General features: G+C 36.4%; 3 protein-coding genes and 1 pseudogene across 4 annotated transcripts; 1 reads left to right on the top strand and 3 right to left on the bottom strand.

The window, feature by feature from the left end:
- Positions 1 to 750: 750 nt before the first annotated feature.
- Positions 751 to 3,955, top strand: LOC18594327 (DOMON domain-containing protein / dopamine beta-monooxygenase N-terminal domain-containing protein). The gene has a single exon (XM_018124844.2). The coding sequence runs from the start codon at positions 1,026 to 1,028 to the stop codon at positions 3,693 to 3,695; it is 2,670 nt and encodes an 889-aa protein (XP_017980333.2). The 5' UTR covers positions 751 to 1,025; the 3' UTR covers positions 3,696 to 3,955.
- A 1,447-nt stretch (positions 3,956 to 5,402) lies between these two features.
- Positions 5,403 to 9,125, bottom strand: LOC18594328 (uncharacterized). Of its 2 annotated transcripts, none has more exons than XM_018124877.2 (7): positions 8,963 to 9,125; positions 8,236 to 8,616; positions 7,661 to 7,888; positions 7,132 to 7,486; positions 6,915 to 7,042; positions 6,624 to 6,759; positions 5,403 to 6,006 (listed from the first exon to the last, which is right to left on the bottom strand). In XM_018124877.2, the coding sequence occupies exons 2-7, from the start codon at positions 8,577 to 8,579 to the stop codon at positions 5,767 to 5,769; spliced, it is 1,431 nt and encodes a 476-aa protein (XP_017980366.2). In that variant the 5' UTR covers positions 8,580 to 8,616; positions 8,963 to 9,125; the 3' UTR covers positions 5,403 to 5,766. The 2 variants fall into 2 exon arrangements, with proteins under 2 accessions (XP_017980366.2, XP_007021907.3); XM_007021845.3 differs by having other exon boundaries at positions 8,954 to 9,123.
- A 2,487-nt stretch (positions 9,126 to 11,612) lies between these two features.
- LOC18594329 (receptor like protein 27 pseudogene) lies at positions 11,613 to 13,280 on the bottom strand (annotated as a pseudogene).
- Positions 13,281 to 17,551: 4,271 nt separating this feature from the next.
- On the bottom strand, positions 17,552 to 23,667 carry LOC18594330 (uncharacterized). The gene is given in 9 exon segments (XM_088808669.1): positions 17,552 to 18,149; positions 18,526 to 18,686; positions 19,155 to 19,503; positions 19,693 to 19,805; positions 19,895 to 20,961; positions 21,043 to 21,950; positions 21,952 to 22,471; positions 22,544 to 23,198; positions 23,200 to 23,667. Coding segments are annotated over 9 exon segments (4,839 nt in total).
- Between the last annotated feature and the right edge of the window lie 502 nt (positions 23,668 to 24,169).

Genomic DNA, 24,169 nt, shown 5'->3' with positions numbered 1-24,169 from the left:
GAAATGAAAGATCTTGTAATGAAACGAAGACTAACCGTACGCAATGGAAATTGAACGAACCGTACTGGATGGGGTGAAAATTCCTTTAATTTTGTTTGCTAACTCCAATAGAAAAAAAAGTTAAATTATGAAATTAATACTACACTTCCATAAAGTATTGGATTTAATAATATTAAAATTTTTATTATTTATATTAATAAAATATTTTTTATTATTGTGATATAAATTTAGTCCTGTGATTTTTTTATTTATTTTATAATTTTTTTTCATTATTTTAAATTATTAAACATAAATATTCAATTTCCTCTATTTCAAATAATTTTTTTCTTTAATCCATAAATTTATTTTTTAATATATTTCTTTTTCAATTTTGTTTAAAATTATTAATTCAAATTAAATAATTTTATATCCATATTGATAAATTTTACGTAAATACTTAATTATATCATTCAAAAAATATCACTTTATTATTATCATATCATTAAATTCAATGTAACATTAATAAAAAAAATCATATTAATACAATCAAATGTTATATTAACATAAATAATAAAAAATTTAACAGATATATTATCAATTTTAAAAAATAAATAAATTTAATTTTTATAAATTAGTACATAAAATTAAATTCACCACTTTCATAAAATATAAATGATTAGTTATCTAATTTTAAAAAAAAATTTGGACATCTATATTATATATCATACGCTGACGTGAAGGTTTCAAAGGCAGGCATAGGAACTTTGGACAAAATATTTACTTAAATGACGAACCTGCCCCTCAGTCACTGCCCATCGTCCCCCTCGTCTTCTCTCTGCCACAGTTCCAACCCCTCCCCTTCAAAAAAAAAAAAAAAACCAGAAAAAAATAAAACAAACAAAAAAACCTCCGATAAGATGACGAGCCCACTCGCTCTCCATCGAGTCACCACCACCATCACCTAACTCGCTCCTTCCTTTTCTTTTAAATATTTATATCCCTTTTCACCCAAGTTAGATCCTCTAGTTACCTGCGATCCGATCCGAATGTACAATTCGGAATCTTGCCTTCCAATCCTACTCTTACTAACCAATTTCCTCTTCTTTTCCAATGCGGATTCGGGTCGGAAATGCTCCAATACGAGCTCCCTAATCGAGTTCGAATCGAACTTCACGATGGTCCAGCACCAACTCCGAGGCCATCTCAAAATTCTCGACGACTGCTCTTTTCAAGTCACCCGATTCGACATGTTATCCGGGTCAGCCGACGTCGTTTTCTGGGGCGCCGTCTCCCTCGATTTCTCTAACCTCACCCGTGGGTTCCCCATCTCCGATCACCGTCTCAACCAAACAACTTACAAAAACGCGTCATTTTCGCTCCAATTACTCTCCAATCTCACTTGGAACCAGATCAACGTTCTCTCCGTCTGGGACCGCATAACCAACTCAGACTTCGGCCACGTCACCCTCCCCCTCAACGGGTCGGATTCAGAACCGGTTCGGGTACACACAATGTTGGATAACTGCAAGAGCTTGTCGGATAAGTATAGGGTTAGGTGGAGTTTGAATGTGGAGGAAAATTGGATCGAGATCGGGTTAGAAGCGGCGACGGGGATGATGAATTACATGGCTTTTGGATGGGCGAATCCGAATAGGACGACGGAGCTAATGTCGGGAGCTGACGTCGCAGTGGCGGGTTTCACCGAGGAAGGCAGGCCGTTTGTTGATGATTTTTACATTACGACATATAGTGAATGCATGTTGAATGCTACGGATGGCTTAGCAATAGGTGTTTGTCCTGATGTAGTATATGAGAACTCAGAGAATGACATGTTGGTAAATAATACTAGGTTGATTTATGGACATAGGAGAGATGGGGTTTCTTTTGTTAGGTTTAGGAAACCGTTGAAATCGCCTGATGAGAAATACGATTTGCCTGTGAATCCTACAGAGGAGATGACGGTTATTTGGGCATTAGGGTTGATGAAACCACCAGATAGTATTCGGCCTAATTATTTGCCCCAAAATCATGGGGGTCCGAGGAAGGTTACCTATGGACATTTGGTGCTTAATGTCTCAGAGAAGGTTGATGATTGTTTAGGGCCATTGGATGCTGATGATAAGGAGGATCAAGATTTGATTATTGCTGATGCAAATGTTCCACTCATTGTTACAGCATGGGAGGCATTGCATTATCCGAATCCGCCAAATCCGACTAAGGTTTTGTATATTAATAAGAAGGAAGCTCCTGTGCTGAGAGTGGAAAGAGGGGTGCCGGTGAAGTTTTCAGTACAGGCAGGGCATGATGTTGCATTATATATTACTTCAGATTCTCTAGGTGGGAATGCGACATCAAGGAATGCAACTGAGACTATTTATGCTGGAGGGCCAGAAGCAGAAGGAGTTTTAGCAAGCCCTTTTGAATTGGTTTGGGCTCCTGATAGGAATACCCCAGATCAAGTGTATTATCAGTCTTTGTACCAGCAGAAGATGGGGTGGAGAGTTCAAGTTGTTGATGGTGGTCTATCTGATATGTATAATAGCAGTGTGTTTTTAGATGATCAACAAGTTACTTTCTTTTGGACATTGTCTGAGGATTTGATATCTATTGCTGCCCGTGGTGTAAAGAAGAGTGGCTATCTTGCAATAGGTTTTGGTAGTGGGATGGTCAATAGCTATGCTTATGTGGGCTGGATTGACAATATTGGAAAAGGGCGTGTAAATACATATTGGATTGATGGAAAAGATGCCTCGAATGTGCATCCAACGAATGAGAATTTGACTCATGTGAGGTGCAGGTCAGAAAATGGCATCATTACTTTGGAATTCACACGTCCCTTGAAGCCATCATGCAGTCATAATAATGGACCAGAGTGCAAGAACATTGTTGATCCAACAACTCCTCTTAGAGTAATATGGGCAATGGGTGCCAAGTGGACTGATGAACATCTTAGTGAAAGAAATATGCATTCTGTCACAAGTCAAAGGCCTGTGCGGGTGCTGCTTATGCGTGGTTCTTCAGAGGCTGAGCAAGATCTACGACCAGTCTTAACTGTACATGGATATATGATGTTCCTCGCTTGGGGTATTTTGCTTCCTGGTGGAATATTGGCAGCTAGATATTTAAAACATGTAAAAGGTGATGGATGGTACCAAATTCACGTTTACCTACAGTATTCAGGATTAGCAATTGTCCTACTTGCCCTTCTTTTTGCGGTTGTTGAACTTCGAGGTTTCTATGTCAGCTCGTTACATGTTAAATTTGGGATTGCTGCCATATTTTTGGCCTGTGTGCAACCAGTAAATGCATTTCTCAGGCCTGAGAAACCTGCTAATGGGGAGGAGGCTTCCTCAAAGAGGCTTCTTTGGGAGTATTTCCATGTAATTGTTGGCAGAGGTGCTATTGTTGTAGGAATCGCAGCACTTTACAGTGGAATGAAGCATTTAGGAGAAAGATATGGGGGGGAAAATGTTCATGGACTTAGCTGGGCTTTGATTATATGGTTCATGATAGGTGCATTGATGATCATTTATTTGGAGTATCGTGAAAGACAGCGGAGGAGGAACAGACTAATAGGAAGGGGCAACTGGGTCTTGGGTAACGTTGAAGAAGAAGAAGATTCTGTGGATCTTTTAAGCCCTAACAGGGCTCTGACACAAAAAGGTTCACAGAATTCCGGACTAATGGAAGTTCAGTTAGAGCCATTAAGCAGATAGATTGGTTTGTTACATTTTTTTTTGTTTTGATATAAACGCATCATTCTTCACCCGTTTCGAAAGTTTCCTACCAACCAACATGGAGGTTAGCAGAGCTGTTTATTTTCTCGGACGGCTTTCCCCAATGTAAGGAGCGCTTTACTCTATGATAATTTTTTCTGCCTCCAACCACTTTTTGTGAAGAGCAATTTCTATACAGCATGTATTTTGTATACTTGATACACTTTTTAGCATAGTGGAAGGTTATATTGATTTATCAACCTCATTTCTCTAGATTGAAACAGATCTTTCATTTTTAAGATGAGATGATACATTAGATTGGCAAATTTTCTATTTTCTTTAAGTCATCATACTTGCAAATGATACGTGGATCCTCTAACTTACAATCAAGCCTCTTTTCTCTTTCTTTCTGAACATTTTGCCTTGGTGGCAAAATAATAGTCAATCAGTAGTTCATGACGTGTATATTATTTCTTCTACTAGTGAGGATCTTGCTGTTGCCTTGTGTCCCAGTATTTATTTGTTCTAGCATGTGAAATTAGCTTAGTGAAGCCTTTATTCTATTGTCAAGTGAGTAGATAGCTTGTTCACTGTTAGTTTTGTTTGGAAAAACTTCTTCTGTTGTTTCCCTAAGGAAGTGGCTCTATAATTGGAAATTTGAAATGATTGCGACATATTAAATGCCTCTAGTATTGCCCTTTTTTTTCAAAGTACTACAATGTCTATATCCAATTATTGGCAAAATTTAATTGTTATGAGAAACTTAGAGGAGTTAAAGGTACCCTGATACGCAAGTGAAGCTACCTTGATTGTCTTGTCTTGTGCATGTAATTTTGATGATATCATATTGTCTTGGCTTGTGCATGTAATTTTGATGATATCATCTCCTGATAGCCCATTGCTTCTAATTATGACACGTTGTGGGTATGGAGGTTGTTATATGCCACTATAATTCCTGCTTTTTGCTGGCTTTTTTTTTCTTTATTTTTCTTCACTTCTATTATGGAAAATCTTGAAAGCAAACATTTTAGATGCAAGTGTGACTGTGGGGATTATCTTACTTCGTTGATTTCCTAGGCTATTTGCTTCGACTTATTAACAGGACATAGTTTTTCTTTACCAATAAAGTCTCGCTTAGCACTCATCTAGAATATACGATGGTCTATAACAGCAGAGACCGAGGAAAGCAGAATTAGGACCTGGTCAGAACATAGTGCATTGAACCCAAAAAAAGGAGAAAATTAAGACAGTTGATCCAAGAGTTAGTGAATAACATTATTGTTCTTCTGAATGCTGTATAATGTTGTGCAGAAGCCTGAACCCAGAAATTTCATTCAAAGTTGATATTATAATACTAGTAATATTCCCTTATTGATTGGCCTGGATCTATCAACTCTAGGCTACAATCTCCTACCCTATCTTTCCGAAAACTTTTAAGATTCACGCAACACTTTTAAAGGACAATATGCCCTCTCTCAACAAATATAGGCCTGATATTAATGAGACAACAATTAAGCTTATTAGAGTTTTCCCAGCTTTTTTTTTTTTCTACTTTCTTTGTTGCCACTTAAATGTGCAGCCACTATGACATGGAATCCAGTGGCAATATATCCTGCAAATTGAGTTGTTTGATTTTGTTTTGCCTGTTGAAATTTAATGATGGTATCCTCTTTCTTCTTTCCTTTTGTTGATGCTTGTAATTCTCAATTTCAGTTAAGAAACTCGGATTCAATAGATCCGAAAACCAACCTTGGATTAAATTGAAAATTTCAATAGATCCAGAAAGTCAAATTTAGAATGATGAATATGGAAAAAGAAAAACAATGGAGATTTTGGGTTTCGAAACCTCATCTCTTCATATATTCCCTTCCTTCCATATTCATCAAACAGATTGTAAGAACCCTCTACGCATAACAATCCTTCCTAAAAGTATATGAGTTAAGAAAACATATTGAACTACCTAAAACTCTAACCTTTGGTATCAAAGGGCGGCCTTAAATACATCTCTCAGCTCACCCGAAATTGTTGGAGGCTTGTAAGCACAACCATCCCTCGAGTCAAACCCCAAGTCTCAGAATCCAAAGAAGCCAAGCTCACCGGCCTTCTCCTTCTCAAAAATCTCAAAGTATTGATAAATGATTGTGACTGCAAGAAGAATGCCAGTTCCCGACCCAATTGCTCCCATACAATCTGCCAATACTGTAAGTGCACCAATGCACATGCCTCCGAATGCAGCTGCAGTGGGTATGTAACGGTTCAACTCTTTCTGTAAGCTTGCCTCACGGTGGCCGGGCATTACCATTTGTTGTTCCTGCATAACAGCAAAACAAAAATGGTTTACCAATTGCTAACTGTTCAGCTGATGATATACAAAAATTGAGGTAGCATATATGCAGACATTTATCAGCTCCATCTATAGTGCCAAAATTAAGGTAGCTCAAGTCCAATCCCAAGCAGACATTTAGCTCATAATTGAAATTCAATCAATGAACAATTTCAGCTATGCCAATGACTCTTCATTTTCCTAATGTACTCATCCCAGACACTTTGAAGTCAACTTTGCTATGAGGTATAACCTTTGAAGCTCAAGTAAAAACTGGTAAAAATTGAATGAACCTATGTGGGCAAGTATCCACTTCCAAAACTTGAACCTGAGTCCACCTAGCATTGGATATCTATCACATAAATCCCACAAACAACTACCAATTATGTAATTTAAAGGATATTCAGAATATAATTATTAAAATTACAGCAATCTTAATTTTTTTTCCCAAATTAAAATTCATGTAACCACACAATTAAGTGCAAAATACTCCTAGTTTTGAAATTATGAAGCTCATGGGTCAACCAAAACCTACACAATAGGAAGTAAAAACGCAAGCAAGTTCACAAAAACAAAGTCAACCTAAATATGGACAGATGACATACCCTGAGCTGCTTGGCAACATCTCTAGCAGATGATCCTGAAACTTCAATCCAAGCTTTTGAGAATAATGCACAGGCTGACAATATAAACACAAGATAGAACAGTGCATGAAAAGGATGGGTTGCCATGTCAGCTAAGCTGCAAGATAACATAGCCAGAAGTGTCAGCATGGGTAGATAAAGAAGGATACAATCACATTCCAAATGACAGTTATTGATTCAACCAACCAAAGCGCCAGCATTAGAGACCATGCTGGAAAAATATTTGTTGGAAACAGGAAAGGTTATAATCACCTTGATGGAGCAGTGACATAATATGCAAGGCCACCCACAGGAACAGATTGACCATTTCCATATTCAGATTCCTTCCACTGGCCCAAGAGATTCACAAAAAAGTTTCCACTGTACCACCGGTACAGCCACTGCAGAGGGACAAATGATTAGATGAATTATATAACAAATCAACAGACATAGACAACCATATGTGTACAATACAAGTAAACTCCAGTACCTGAGAGATCATGTAGAGGTTGGAAACCAGAGCAGAATGTAGAATGATGGGCATGTTAGAGGTGTAGAACAGCTTGATAGGATATGAGCCCTGCTGCCCACGGGCATTCTTTGACCTCACAGGCAAAACCACTCGGAAACCTTGGAAGTAGATAACAATCAGGAAAACCAAGACTGTAGCAAGCAGATTTGTCACATTTGGAAGATTCTGCCGATAAAAGGCTTCTCGGAGAGCACGAATCTTGTTTTCTCGAGTTAAAAGCATATGGAACATAGCAATAACAGATCCTTCAAATTCAGCACCTCTGCCGCTGTTGATGGTTGTGGGGCTTAATGCCTTCCAGATTATGCTTTCACTGCAAATAAACCAAATCTATTTTCAGTGCTAGCAATTGTAAGCTACCTACGTTTACATCATGTAATCACACTCAGCTGCAGGGTAATTGTGAGACAATAAGAATCCTTATCACACTTATGCAATAGATCCAGAAAGCAAAGAAAAATAAAAATAAAAAGCTACAAAAACTCACCAGATATTGGTTGCTATGAAAAGGGAAATTCCAGAGCCCAGACCATATCCTTTCTGAAGAAGTTCATCCAGACATATAACAATGATACTAGCAAAGCAAAGCTGAAGGATGATGAGAATGGCATTTCCCACTCCAAGCTGGCCGACACTACCATACATCCCTGAGAGAACATAGACAACTGCTTCGCCAATGGCTATCAAGATGCCCAACAACTTTTGTGCACCATTTCTGGAAAAAGAAAAGGATTCGTCATATACAATATACATCGTGGAAACCAAAGAAGCAGTTGCAGCTTAAAAAAAATAAACAAGCCCCTTTATTGCCTGGCAATAAAGAAAGGTGTATGCATGCATGATTAATGCACACAATGCACACCAAAAGCATCACTTCTAAAGCTATAATCAATTTTTTTGAAAAGATAAAGCTATAATCAATAGAAACATATAAACTAAAACTCTAATGGAACTCATGAAACCATCCAATATTGAGAAAAAGAAAGCTTGCAATAGAAAAGTAATCAATCTTCAGTCACTGACTATAAATCAAAACAAAATTTATGCTGAAAAGATACTTACAACAGGGCACGATCTTCACGAACATTGTTGTCCACTTCAATGATCTTCGAACTGGCAAGGAGTTGCATTATCATTCCAGATGTCAAAATGGGAGTGATTCCAAGCTCCATAACAGTCCCACGATTAGAAGCAAGAATAACACGCAGCCAATAGAATGGATCTGCACCAGTTGCAGAATGTATCCCATACAGAGGGAGCTGGCTACAAACTAAGAAAATGAAAAGAGAGATCACAGTGTATATGACCTTCTCTCTAAAGGGAACTTTCCTGTCAGCACTCTGCACTTCAGGCAGAAACGAAAGAAACGGTCTCACAAGATGAAGCACTCTAAACCCACCATCCATTTTGTTTCAGGCAACTCAGATACTAAACCACCGCAACCTGCACAAACCATTCATAGATATAAATAAATCAACAAACCCGATAGAACTCTATATAGACATAGCAAATAAACCACTCGAGTTTGTACTTCTAACACATTAAGCAATGAATCACAAACAACGTGCAATTGACTTGGGATAAATTCCTAAATGGAAAGGCGCATAACAACATGATATGATGAAGAGGTTAAAACACAATAGTTAAGCAACCTCAATAACAGAAACACTATATCAAATCCATCAGCAATATCATATCTTTACCAGGAAAAGAAAAAAGAAAAGACAATCCAATTACCATAGGAAGCTAAGAAAGATCTAAGAATGAAACGAAGACTAACCGTACACACCGGAAACTGAAGGAACCGTGGGGGAGACGGTGAATTATGAGGGGAAGCTGTTGTGGTAAGGCTTGGTTTTTAAGACGAAAGTTCAGCGTTTGTATAAAAGGACACGAGGTCGGGCGAATGAAGACGGTAAACGTGGATTATGAGAGTTACGTGGACGCGGAGACTCCAGGTTTGACCGGTTTGACTTTTGATTGGAATTGCATTACTTGGCACGTTCATACATTTTTGGATAATATTATCCCAAATTCTGGGATTTTTCTTTTTTTTTTTTTTGATTTCTCCAATTCAATCAAAACCCAGCCCATTTGCCTTAAGGCTTTGTTTGGTATGAAGAAATTTTCTTCTTTTCTTTTTTCATATCATGAGTTCATTGTTTGGAAGAGAAAATATTTATAAAATAATTTACATGTTAACGGAAAAAACATCCGGATGAACACGTAAATTGTTTTATGCCCTCATGGATATAAGACATTTTCCACACAACAACATAAAAAAATCTCTATATAACCAAATATCTCAATATCTAAAAAGTGTCTATTTAATAATACAAATTTTAAATTTCCATGAATGCATTTAAATAATTGACATCTATATATATACATAAGTGCTTATGTTAACCTAGTGATTTCTTTTGTTTATAATTGTAATGCAAATGCATCAAATATTTAAAATTGCTTATAAAATTGTTGCATTAAGAACTGAGAAGTTGTCCAGTCAATTGCCTCAAAGTGTTTGTGTGTGTGCTGCATTTAGGTCAGCTTTAGGATTGAATTAAGACCTCTTTCCCCCCTCCCCTACCCCAAGCATAGCTATGTCTTCATGAATTTAAGGTGGTCATTGTCGTCCCTTTTCATTGTTCCCTGAAAATTCAACCAAGTGCTGCTACTGTTTTCCATATTGAATAGATTTCTGATTGAAAAACATGAGTTAAGGGCCAATGGGCGAAGAATTGGAAGCTCATCAGCTCAAGTAATACCCCTTTCCAAGACTTGGGCTTGGAAGGCTCCTGTTCTTACTTTGTTCATTGGATTGCAGACTACTTACCAAAAGCAATTGAATGCTAGGCCTCTGCACGTCAACGAAGCCAAAAATTTTCATCAAATTTGGTGCCGATGGCAAACAATAAAACATCCTTTTCAATGAATTTTCATTAATTTGTGACTCGAAAATTGCAATTAGGTGGACGAACAACTCCAAAGAAGTTCTTTGGAGAATAAGAAAATGGTTAGTGGATATGGAAAATTTGCAACACATAGTAAGATAATGGAAGATAACCTATGTTTTACAAGATGCTAATAGTGATGCTGACATGCTCGCAAAGGAGGTTGTTCAAAGAGCTACTGAGTTGCTATAAGTGTTAGATTAATTTACTTAGTGCATGGTAATTATCGTAATTAATTAAATAGTGGTAATGAGTGGGCAAAACTGCAGAAGTCATGGTTGTAGGTGGAGTTTTTAATGTATATAGTGGTGGTTAGCGGTGTTTGATAGGTCGAACAGTAGTGAGGGGTTGATATGATGATGAAATATACAAGACAATTCTTGTAGATATGATGATGCAATATACATACTTAATTCTTGTAGATGCTTGAACATGGTCTTTTGATTGACTCAGAGGTTGCAATTCAGAATTCGAATGGAGGAGGACTTTTGAGCAATTCAATTTGATTAAGTTGGTGAGGGGTGATATATTTGGATGGAATTGAAAATCTCTAAGCTGAAATGTTAGTGTGAAGTAGAGATAAAGTTGTATGAGAGTGATACTCTCTTTAAATTGAGTGGTGATGGAACACTATGCTATTAACTATCTACCATAGGATATATTGTGTTGATGAGAAAATTGAGATTCTAGCTTGTTGAGACTTAAGTGATTGTCCACATTCAAACAACATCGTTAGCTAGTTGTAATTTACCATAAGAGACATCTCAAGTCTAGATTCTTTAGATACTATGGGTTTGTTTTCTCTTTCATGTTCTTTTTGTACTTAATAAGCCACTAAACTGTCTTAATTTAGGACTATGAACAGTAATAAATGATTAATTTCAAAAAGAAAAAAAAAAAGAAAACATCTCTAAAAGAGAAATAATGAATTGATAAATGATGCATGACATGTTTTCAGTTGGCTTCTAAGGTCAAGACATTGAGTTAAAATTTTAACTTTAAGATAAAAAAAGAAATCAAATAAGTAATAAATAAAAAGTTAAGCTTAAAGTGTTTTAAAAAATGAGAAGTAAATAAGTAGAGAAGGCAATTAGAAAGATAAAAATTTAATTTACATAATAAATTAAAAAATTGAAGGAAAAGAAGTTAGCAATATTATGGGAATAATTCCAATCTTTTTAATTTTAGTATATAGTACAATATTTTGTTCAATTTCTTTATATATAGCTAGGCAGCTAAGAGTATATTGAAATGATACTTGTACTTCCATAAAACATGTTAAATATCCCGGATACTAATTTCATGATTAATAATATTTAAACATTTGATTAAATAACTTGCACATTTACATTTTTATTTAAAAAGTAAGATTCGAAAATCCTCCTTCTTCTAATAAAAAAAAATCATTACTACTTTTAGCAGAGATTTTCCAAAAGAGTAAAGCTAATTTCACCTCTGACAGCTTAAGGCATGTTGCCAATTATTTTTTTACCACCTTGCTAAGCTTTTGATAGGCCTTTTCCATTGCTTCACTCCAAAAATCTTTATGAACCAATGGGGTTTTCTTTTGATTGTGATCTGGCTTATGATCACTCCAATCACCATGACGAAGCCATAGCCCATCAACACTACTTTCCAACCAAAATGGGAAATTGGTACCAAGTCTTCATGTTCTTCCGAGGTTGATGACGAAGGTGATGAGGCCTCAGAATCTTCACATTTTGTCGACAATAAATTTCCACACAATCCCAAATTCCCATGAAATGAACTACTCTCAAAGGTATTAAATTGCCCACCTTGTGGTATAGGCCCCGTCAGATGGTTGTGGGACACGTTGAAGACTGCAAGGATATTGAGCTGCTTTAGTTGCCAAGGAATTCTTCCCACCAACTTGTTGCAAGAAAGATCCAATGCTTCGAGTTTTGATAAGGATCCTATGACTAGTGGGATTTGACCGACGAGAAGGTTATTGGAGAGATTGAGCACTTGAAGCCCTTTTAGATTCCCGATTGAGTCTGGAATTTCTCCTTGGAATCTGTTACATGAAAAATCAATAACAGTGAACACTTCTGAGACTTGGGTAAACTTCGTCCTTACACCTTTGTTGGTCAATGTCATCGAGTAATTGTACACCATTCTATATTTGTAGTTGTACTCGACAGCAAACACAGTGCTAATGAAATGCATGTATGTCAAGGACTCTGCACTGAGATTTCTCATAGCATTCCATATTTTAAAGTACTTTGAAGGCAACAAACCAGTAAACATATTACTCGAGAGATCAATAATATGTAACTCAGGAAACACAGAATCAGATCTTGGAGCTCCTATTGTACCATGAAATCCATTAGAACGTAATATGAGAACCCTCAAGTTCTGAAGAACTCCCAACCAAGAAGGGAAAGTGTCTTGGATTTGATTGTCTCCAAGATCAAGGTATTGTAGCAATGTACACCTTGCAATTGATCTTGGAACTTGTCCATAAAACTTGTTACGGCCCAAGTTGATCAAATGCAATTTGTTTCCACTTCTCCATATTCGAGGGATTGGTCCAGAGAAGTTGTTGGCATACAAATCCAATATCGCCAAAGATTTTCTGAAGTTGGTGAAACATTGGGGGATCATGCCACTCAAATTATTGTAAGACACATCAAGAACTTGAAGAAAACTAACGTTGCATAACAGTGGTGAAATTTCCCCTTCTAGTGAATTGTTGGAGACTAAATATATAACTGTGGATAATGGCGGAATTGGAAGTGAACCTCGGAGCATGTTGTTGCCGATGTTTAACCGGATTAGATTAGTGCAAGGAAGAATCAACGGAGGCTCCTCAAAGCTCGTTAGAGAGTTATGCGAAAGGTTTATAAGCAACAAAGTCTTCTTGCTCATTTCCCACAGCCACTTGGGTATAAGACCATGAAGGTGGTTGAAGGAAAGGTCTAGAATCTGAAGTCCTTCTTGGTTCCGAAGAAAGTCGGGAAAACTTGTTAGATTGCGTGAAACCAGTCTTAATTTGATAAGTCTTGGAGGAGAGGCGTTGGGACTAGTTTTGGACAACACTGACAACTTATTGTTGGATAAACGCAAGAACTCTAAATTTTTAAGCTCTAGAAATGTGTCTAGCTTTACTACACCGCTCAAATTGTTTGAGGCCATGTCAAAATACTGAAGGTTCTTAAGTCTTGAAATTGAGCTTGGAAGTTGGCCTTGTAATTCATTGAATCCCAAGTCCAAAAATCTTAGTTGGGTCAAGTTGGTGAGCCAAGTTGGAAAACAACCAATAAATGAGCACTACAAAAAAATCAGCATTTTCCAACAAAATTTTTTGTTGAAAAAAGATAAAATTCCGTTGAAAATTTCATAAAAAAAAGCCTCGTAGGTAATACTTTCTATTGAAAATCCGTTGAAAATTTCCAACGGAAAATTCTACTGAAAATTTCCGTTGGAAAAATGAGCTTATTGCAGGGAACTCGACAAGATTTCCGTTGGAAATTTCCAACGAAAATTCCGTTGGAAATAATTTCCAACGGAATTGTTTTATATTCAAAAAAGCATTTGCAATGGAATTTTCTGTTGAAAATGCTTTTCCAACGGAAATTATTTTATTAGATTATCAATTTCCCAAAAAATTACCAAAAATTGTTTTACAAAAAAAAACAAATTTCTATTTCGCTAATAAAATATCCATTCACATCGACATTTGAATTTCATATTATATAAAAGAAACAAATATTAAAAACTGAAATTCAAAGTGAAACTCATATAATTCAAAATTACCCAAACACACAACATCTAAGAAAAGTTAAACACATATGATTATAAAGCTAAAATTGTTATTAAACAGCTATACTAAAAAGTATCTCAATGTAGCAGTGAAACATTGACATCATATCATGAAATGTGATCTTACTTGTGCAGATGCTAGCTTGAAGGTCTCGCATTTCCTTGTTTTGAAAGTGCATTAGTCATGATCATGCTTTCCATACGTGCCATAAACTCACTCATGCTTTCCGCCATTGCATTTTTAATTTCTTCACTTATTTCTCCACGTAATTCATCACGTATCTTACTCAAGTTTTCTGAAAAATTTTCTACTTTCTCTTCCAATGCAATTGCGAGACTAGTAACGTTTAAGGGCATAGGGCCACATGTAGACTCAGATGTTGCTACATTGCTGTGTGTTCCAAACTTAGAGGGTGGTTGCGGGTAGAAAAAAGCCTCGTAGGTAATACTTTCTATTGAAAATCCGTTGAAAATTTCCAACGGAAAATTCTACTGAAAATTTTCGTTGGAAAAATGAGCTTATTGCAGGGAACTCGACAAGATTTCCGTTGGAAATTTCCAACGAAAATTCCGTTGGAAATAATTTCCAACGGAATTGTTTTATATTCAAAAAAGCATTTGCAATGGAATTTTCTGTTGAAAATGCTTTTCCAACGGAAATTATTTTATTAGATTATCAATTTCCCAAAAAATTACCAAAAATTGTTTTACAAAAAAAAACAAATTTCTATTTCGCTAATAAAATATCCATTCACATCGACATTTGAATTTCATATTATATAAAAGAAACAAATATTAAAAACTGAAATTCAAAGTGAAACTCATATAATTCAAAATTACCCAAACACACAACATCTAAGAAAAGTTAAACACATATGATTATAAAGCTAAAATTGTTATTAAACAGCTATACTAAAAAGTATCTCAATGTAGCAGTGAAACATTGACATCATATCATGAAATGTGATCTTACTTGTGCAGATGCTAGCTTGAAGGTCTCGCATTTCCTTGTTTTGAAAGTGCATTAGTCATGATCATGCTTTCCATACGTGCCATAAACTCACTCATGCTTTCCGCCATTGCATTTTTAATTTCTTCACTTATTTCTCCACGTAATTCATCACGTATCTTACTCAAGTTTTCTGAAAAATTTTCTACTTTCTCTTCCAATGCAATTGCGAGACTAGTAACGTTTAAGGGCATAGGGCCACATGTAGACTCAGATGTTGCTACATTGCTGTGTGTTCCAAACTTAGAGGGTGGTTGCGGGTAGAGAGAGAAAAGGAAAGAAGCAAATGAAGGGAGGGATTGCTGGTGGAAGGAAGAGATATTTAGGGTTTTGGGTGATCGAGCTTTAAGCCATCGGTGGAGGGGAAGGTGAGAGAGGAGGAGAAAGCGGTCGGCGGAGGGAAGAGTTTAGAGAGAAGTCAGAGGGTGGCTGCGGGTAGAGAGAGAAAAGGAAAGAAGAAAATGAAGGGAGAGGAGAATATGTTTTTATACTTAGGGTTTCTAGCGTCAAAATGGCGTAGTTTTGACAGTTCTTCTAAATTGCTGCATAAGCACCAAACGCTGCCTTTTAAAATCAGAATGGATGGGTGGTAGACTTGGTTAAAGTTTAACTCATTTTTCATTAGGGCAAAGGTTCAAGTCACCCTTTCAACACAAATTTAAATTTCAAATATTTAGAATTTTATCAATAAATTAATGTTTAAAAATTACTCAATATAAAACATAATGGTATATTACTACATTTATTATATATATTAATGATGCAAATATTATGTAATATAATTTGAAATATATTAAAAAAATTGTATAATTGCTAATCAATATAATTTTATGAAAAATATGATAATAACTAATAAAACTAATAACTATACTCATATAACTAAAATTACTATGAGCTTACATATAAAACATATTAATATATATTTATGTAGGATATTTAAATATCTCACATACATACATATATATATATATATATTAACTTATAAAGTTATATAAGTTAAAGAATATAACTTGTAATTTAATATTAATACAATAAGTTTTTTCCTTTTAATAATGCAGGTTTATATCTATACTCTAATATAGCTATCATTCTAATTTGTATACATAGATATAATAAATTAATATATTTTAAATATATTAAATTAATAAGTTCATTATATATCTATCTTCTTAATTTATATATATTAACTAATTAATCCTAAAACATACATAAAGTATTAGTATTTTTTAAAAATTTCTTATTAGATCTTATCATGTGTTTTTTTAAAATTTAAATATTTATTATTTTCTTTTTATCAATTTTTTAATATTATAGAATCAATTAATTTGAAATTATTAATTTATAATTTATGATTCAATAAAGTTTAAAACAAGTAAAAAAATTAGCAAAATAAAACATCATTAAACTTTTAAATATTATAAACTTCACATATGAATATATTTGAGTTTAATAATATCGATTTTTTAATAAAGAATAATAAAAGTTATAAAAATTTAGAAATATTTTAAAGAAAATAAAAAATTATTATTACCAACGAAATTTTCCAACGAAATATTCCTTTGGAAAAATTCCATTGGGAATAACTTGTTCTAACTGAATTTTCGTTGGAAACTTCAACCGGGTTTTCAATATTTTTAATCCTAGAACTATCCGACGGATTTCCAACAGAAAATTTTCCGTTGTCTTAACTTCATTGTATAAAAATTTTCTATAAAAAATTTTCCAACGGATCACCTCAAAGTGTCTTAACTTCATTGTACATAATTTCACCATTTTTATAAATAAAAGGGAAAAAAATATGTGTAAAGATATTGCAAATAATTCTCCTCAAATTATAAAAACTAACATGTATCTAAGAATTCTAATATTCTTTATAAGTAATAATCCATATGCAATATATAGTTCATGACGAATATGATTTTGTTTTTAAATGAGATTGTATATATATATACAAGTAAACATTATACCACGATCAAATTATTAATTCTTAATACAACTATAACAAATGAAGAAGAATAAATTCATAAACTGTAGTTTTAGGGTTTTTTTTTTTATTTTGGATTTTTAGTACGATCTTTTTTTTTGTTTTTTCTTATAATGTGTAATTTCTTTCCTTGATTCTATATTTTGTTAACTTTGTAATCTCTACATTATTTAATAAATTTCTTTTCACTTATAAAAAAAATCAACAAATTTATATAAAATCAAATTAATCCCAAATGACGGTATTCCAACTTGGGATTTAAAAGGATCAAAAGTCTTTATTGCCATTGAGATAAAGTCTCGTTGGGTTTCAAGGCTTTGTATGTTATTTATGTTGCCCGTGGTGAGGATCTTTTTGTAGCCTTCGTTGTCCATTTCTTGTGTAGTAGTGAGTGGATTGAGCTTCTTAATCTAATGTTTGCTGTCTCCATTTTATAGAAGTTACATTCCATTTAGAAATGAACAGCATCTATGAATATTCTCGGCAACATCTAATAATTACAAATTACAAAAACTTAAAAAGATTAAGAGTTACTGCTATTACATAAGCTGGAGATTTTTGAACGAGTAAAAGCTAGCCTACTTCACCTATGATAGCTCAAGGCATGCTGGCTTTGATAGGTTTCATTGTCTTGCCACTTGCACTCTTCTTTTACCACCTTGCTAGGCTTTTGATAGGCCTCCTCCATCGCTTCTTTCCAAAAGTCTTCATGAACCAATCATCTTTTCTCGTGATTGTGATGTTCCCTATGATCAACCCAACCACCATGCCAAAGCCATAACCAATCAACACTACTTTCCAACCAAAGTGGAAAATTGATACCCAGTCTTCTTCTTCTTTCGATGATGGAAGTGATGGAGTGTCAGAATCCTCACATTTTTTTGATAGTGAATTTCCACATAACCCCAAATTCCCATCAAATGAACTATTGTCAAATGTATCAAATTGTCGACCTTGTGGAATACGCCCTGTGAGATTGTTGTCAGAGACATTGAAAACTGCAAGGAAATTGAGCTGCGTTAGTTGCCAAGGGATTCTCCCGACCAATTTGTTGCAAGAAAGATCCAATGCTTCAAGGTTTGACAGGGATCCTATGACTGGTGGGATTTGGCCAACGAGAAGGTTATTGGGGAGATTGAGCAATTGAAGCCCTTTTAGATTCCCAACTGACTCCGAAATTTGACCTTGAAATCTATTACATGAAAGATCAATAACAATTAACACTTTTGAGACATGCGTAAACTTCATTTTTTTTAAAAAAAAAGTTGTTGTTCATTCCATAATAGAGGATACTAAAGGTTCACCTCTAGGAGACGACAATCATGATTAAAGTCTGTTACTCACCTATTTGGGGATAACAACCCTTAATCACAATAAAGCCAATCACAAAAGGAGCATCCAAATAGATCACATACACACAAACCAACAGACCCTCCCCAGAAAAAAAAAAAAAACAGTCATTCTTGTACCTTTCCAAAGGAAAACCGAAGCAACTCCCACCACCCTAAAAAATTACTAGGTGGACAGGAACAAAAACTGTATACAGTATTCCATAACAACTACTCCCTAACGACCTAACAGGATAATGGGGTAGCCACACAATACAAGCTTACCCCTTAGCCTACCTCATTCCCCAAGTGGCTGCAACAAAAAAGAACCCCTGGGCTGAAGCATACACAAATTGTGGGATCCCTTCAAGAGGAGAGCCATCAGCATCTTCAAAACATATATAGACCATATCCACCATTGACCCCCAGTTACAAAAAGCAGAAGCTTCAGTGTCACCCTATCCTTTTCATGTCTAGAAGCGAATCTTCAATCATCCTTTTAGTAGAAACACAAGAACTTAGCCACAGAACTTCCTCGACATCCACCACAATTCAAAAAACTTAGAACCCTCATAGTTACTATCAAGAATCACCAGACTCAACCGGAAAGCCAACCAAGACACGAGCTCAAACACCAGAAATTAATCATAGACATTCAACAACTCAACCTGACGCTACACACCTCCTTTAGATAAACTATCAGCTAGTTGATTAGTTTCTCTGTAGATGTGTTTGATATCCCATTTCCTTACCTCATTCTTCAGCCTTTCAATGTGCAAAATCCACTTCCTAAGCCTCCAGGGAGCTTTAAAAGGGTTGTTAGTCCATTTGACAACATTTTTTGAGTCGCTTTCGATAATCAAAGAATGTGTGGCTCCCCATTTTGACCCTACGAAAGTTTAAAAAGCCTCCCTAATCGCTCTAACTTCAGCTGCACTAGCATCATCCACTCCTATCGCTTTTGAGAAAACAATTTTGATGTTCCCTTCATCGTCTCTCATGATGCGTCCAATCCTTGCCTCCCCCGGGCAACCTTGAGCTGCCCCATCTACGTTGTATTTCATCTCCCCTTTGTGTGGTTTACTCCACTCTTCCGCAGTTCTGGTTCTCTCTTTTTTCTTAACCATCGCACCCTCAGCTGGAAATCTATACGTATCTAAAACCACACCATACTCAAGAGGCCACTTAGCTTGAGCCCACATGGCAACTCTAATTTTAACAAGATCAAAAACCTGATCAGCATTCCAAGTGACTCCTCTAAAGATCGTATCGTTTCTATACAGCCACACAGACCATAAAATAGCAAAAAAAGCCATGCACCAGATTTTGACCTATTCTTTCCCTTCCAAACCAGCATTCCAAGTATTAAATGAGTTAATTAAATCCTTTGGGATAACCCAGGTGACCCCCCATTCTCTGCACCATCTCATCCACACATACCAAACCTCAAGACAGTGGAGAAACAAGTGTCTTATCGATTCAGGTTCACTCTTGCAGAGTCCACACACCGCTCCTGCCTGGTCCATTAAGTTCCTTTTCACCAGCTCTTGCTTGACCGCGACCCTCTCGTGCATCACCTGCCAACAAAAGATCTCAATACGGTGAGGCACTAGGTTTTCCAAATATTTCTCCATGTCCTATCCTCCAAACAATCTTTTTGGAAAACCTGTTTACAGAAAGATCTGGCACTGTAAGCCCCTGTAGCCGAACCTTTCCATGCCACAGTATCTCTAAGATCCCTACACAGGTGGAACTCCTCAATGGTAGCTTTGCGCTCTTTCCACTGTAGTTTTTCCCACCCGAGAGGCCTCCTTCTTAGTTCCACATCCCATGACCATCTATCGTTGACCCAAGTACCAAACTCACCAACACGACCTTCCTTATTTTTAGCAAAGGCGTACATTCTTGGGAAAAGATCTTTCAGCACTCCCCTCTCCACCCAACTATCACTCCAAAAGCGTATGTTGCTTCCATCACCAATCACTATCTGTAAGTTAGATTTTATCTGCAAAAAATAGTCATTAGAGGGGGATAAGGGTTTGAGGATGTTAGACCACACTCGAGAAGTTCTCCTATTATTGTTTGGCTCAGGCAGTAAATTAGAAGGGTTCCCACCTACTTTCTGCACGATCACCTCTCTCCACAAACTATTCCTCTCACTTCCAAACCTCCAAATCCACTTATTCAACAAAGCTCTGTTTTTTAATTCAAGACTAATGATATCCAGTCCCCCATTTTCCTTATAGTTATTCACCTTTTCCCACCCCACAAGGTGCAACTTACGTTTCTCCTCTGTACCTTCCCACAAAAATCTCCTCTCAATTTTCTCTAACTCTTTCACCACCCCTTTGGGAATTTGAAATAAGGACATGAAGAAGATGGGAAGGCTAGCTAAAACTGACCTTAGTAGGGTAACCCTACCTCTAATGGACAACACTTTTGATTTCCAGCCAGCTAAACGTGCCTCGAATTTTTCAATAACCGACTTCCAAGTTCTCACTGAGTGTTGATTAGCTCCCAATAGAAGTCCCAAATAAGTCGTTGGTAAATCACCCTCTTGACAAGCAATACTATCGACTCCCCTCGCCATTACTTGCTCCTCCAACCCAACCCTCATAAAACAGCTCTTGTGGAAATTGATTTTCAGCCCTGACACTACTTGTAAACACTTAAGCACTTTTTTAACATTTCGAAGGTTCTCCATCTCCGATCGACAGAAAATCATAGTATCATCTGCAAATTAGAGGTGTGAAATTGTCAATCCATTACTCCCAATTGGGACGCCCTGGCATAACCCAATCTCCTCCGCCTTACTCATCATCATGCTAAAGGCTTCAGCAGTTATGTTGAAGAGGAAAGGAGATAACGGACATCCCTGTCGTAACCCACGTCTCATTTTGAAAGGCTTTGTGGGCACCCCATTGACGAGAATAGACACTTTAGCATTCGAAATGCATCCACCTATCCATCTTCTCCATCTCACCCCAAACCCCATGTTAGTCATCATAAAGTTAAGGAATCTCCAATCAACATTGTCATAGGCCTTTTCGAAGTCGACTTTAAGAAGAAACCCCCCCTCATTACCCTTTTTAAGTGAGTCAATAACCTTGTTTGCAATGAGCGCAAACTCCATTATTATACCTTTGTTGGTAAATGTCATTGAGTAATTATAGAAATTGTGATATTTATAGACGAGATGATACACAAGTATGTTAGTGGCATGCATATACTTCAAGGGCTCCGCACTGAGACTTTTCATAGCATTCCATGTTTTCAAGCAATTTAAAGGCAAAACAACGGTGAACTCATTGTAGGAGAGATCAACGATATGCAACTTAGGAAATGCAAGACCAGACTCTGGAGTCCCAATTGCACAATGAAATTCATTAGAACGCAAAATGAGAACTTTCAAGTTTAGAAGAGTTCCCAACCAGGATGGGAAAGTGTCTTTGATTCGATTGTCCCCAAGATCAAGATACTGTAGCATCCTGCAACGGGTCAATGATCTTGGAACTTGTCCGTGAAACTTGTTACAGCCCAAGTTAATATACTGTAATTTGTTTCCGACTTTCCCAGTTTGTGGAATTGGCCCGTAAAACTTGTTGGCATGCAAATTCAATATCGACAAAGATTTGTTGAAGTTGGCCAAACATTGGGGGATCATGCCACTCAAATTATTGTAAGACAGATCAAGAACTTGAAGAGAGCTAACGTTGCATAACACGGGGGATTTCTCCTGTGAGTAAATTGTTGGAGACTAAATATACAATAGTGGAGAGTGGCGGAATTGGAAGTGAGCCCTGGAGCATGTTATTGCGGATGTCTAGAAGAACTAGGCTTGTCCAAGGAAGAATTAACGGAGACTCCTCGAAGCTAGTTAGAAAGTTATGCGAAAGGTTTATCAGGAGCAAAGTTTTTCTACTCATGTTCAATAGCCACTCTGGTATATGGCCATGAATGTGGTTGAAGGAAAGGTCTGGAGTCCTGAGTCCTTCTTGGTTGCGTAGAAAGTCTTCAAATTCTGTTACATTGCATGAAGCCAATCGTAATTTCCCAAGCTTGGGGAGAGTGGCGTTCGCACTAGATTTGGTGAGCACTGACAAATTATTGAAGGATAAAGTTAAAATCTCCAAATTTTTGAGCCCTAGTAATGATTCCATCTCCACTACACCACTCAAATTGTTCGAGGCCCTGTCGAAATACTGAAGGTTCTTGAGTTTTGAAATTGAGCTTGGAAGTTGGCCTTGTAATTCATTGAACCCAAGGTCTAGATATCTTAGTTGGGCCAAGTTTGTGAGCCAAATTTGGAAACAACCACTAAACGAACCTTCAGCCAGGTCCAACCTCTCCAGATGAATCAGTTTTTCGAAAGAGGAAGGGATCTCAGAAGTATGAAATTTATTGTGGCGAAGTGAGAGAAAAATCAGGTTGGTGAAGTTTGACAAAAAAGAAGATATCTCACCTGTAAAAGAATTATTTTCAAGGCCTAAATGAGTGAGCTTTGTGAGATTACTGAGTGAAGGGGGCACCGATCCTGCGAACTTGCAATGGCTAAGTGCCAGGAATTCCAAAGAATGAAGATTCGCAATTGAGGCAGGTACTTCACCAGAAAAACTTGTGTTCCAAATTGACAATACCTTAAGCTGACTGCTGAAGTAAAATTCTGGCAAATAACCAGCAAGATCCGTATTTTTGGACACCTCAAGGAGCTCAAGATTGGGTAGTTGGAAAATAGCTGCTGGGAATTTGCCAAACAATTTACAATTGTGGCAACTAAGAGATGTTGATGAGGACAAATTTGCCAAGACACTTGGTAGTGGAGAATATACGTCTACCAAAGAAAGATCAAGGTATGTCAAGCAGGTTAAATTCTGTACTAAGTTCTTCATATCAGGCCTTTTAAGTTCCAACAATCCTCCGTAAGGATTACCAGCAGCAAAATTAAGAGACAGGTCGAGAGTAGATAACTTGGAAAGCTTTTGAAATTGCAAATGGAATCTGACCAAAACATAAAGAAAAAGAAAGGTTCAGATATGTTAACCTCGAAAGATTGCCCAATGCTGATGGTATCTCGGAGTAACTAAAGTTATTGAAAGCCAGGTTCAGCTTTTGAAGATGAACAAGACGAAACAGGCCACTGCTGGAATTGATAGATCCATGAAGACAGCTTTTACTGAGGTTAAGGCTGATGACATGGCCAGTGATGTGATCACACTCGATGCCTTCCCATGAGCAGCAATCAGCACCTTGAAATTCCCATTGATCAACCTTGGGAAGAACACATCGATCAGCAGAAACATTCTTATAAGTGATAAAGCTTTCCTTGAATTGCAACAAGGCAAGACGCTCATCTCCATGGCAGAGTGACGCCCGTGCAGATAACAAGGAAAGAGTGAGTTGAGAAAGAGAGAGGAAGACATATGCTGAGAATAGCCACATAATGAATCTTCTTTGCTGGTTAATTTGCACTCTTTGAGATGGAGATCCAAGTTAAAGACAAATATTTATATTCTTGTACATAATGCTAGAAGTGTGTACCGCAATAATTTCTTAAACTGCAACCACTTCGATGTATATAGTCTTGCCCCATACTCAATGTTTCATGCATGCACGAATGCTTAGGTTGTGATTAAGGTCAACACTCATAGTTATTGCATTTGAATGTTTAGTTCATGATTTTTTTATTGAAAGAATAGATTTTGAATTTCTTTATCTCAATTTTAAAAAAAATATTCATATTTATTTATTATATAATTTAAATTGTATTATGTACACATAAAACATAAAAGATTGAATAAACACTTAATGTTGTAATAAAGCATCCAAGTGCCAAAAATTAGCAGGATTATGAACGTTTTAATCAAAGAGTTTTGCCCCATTTTTCTTGCTGAGAAAATATAGCATTTCAAAGGAATCATCAAAACCTAAGAGGTGACAAAGG

The sequence above is a fragment of the Theobroma cacao genome, chromosome 7, assembly GCF_053813885.1.
Source record: "Theobroma cacao isolate CCN51 chromosome 7, ASM5381388v1, whole genome shotgun sequence".
NCBI lineage: Eukaryota > Viridiplantae > Streptophyta > Magnoliopsida > Malvales > Malvaceae > Theobroma > Theobroma cacao.
Note: the sequence above shows the minus strand (reverse complement) of the source record. Positions and strands in the feature narration are given on the sequence as shown.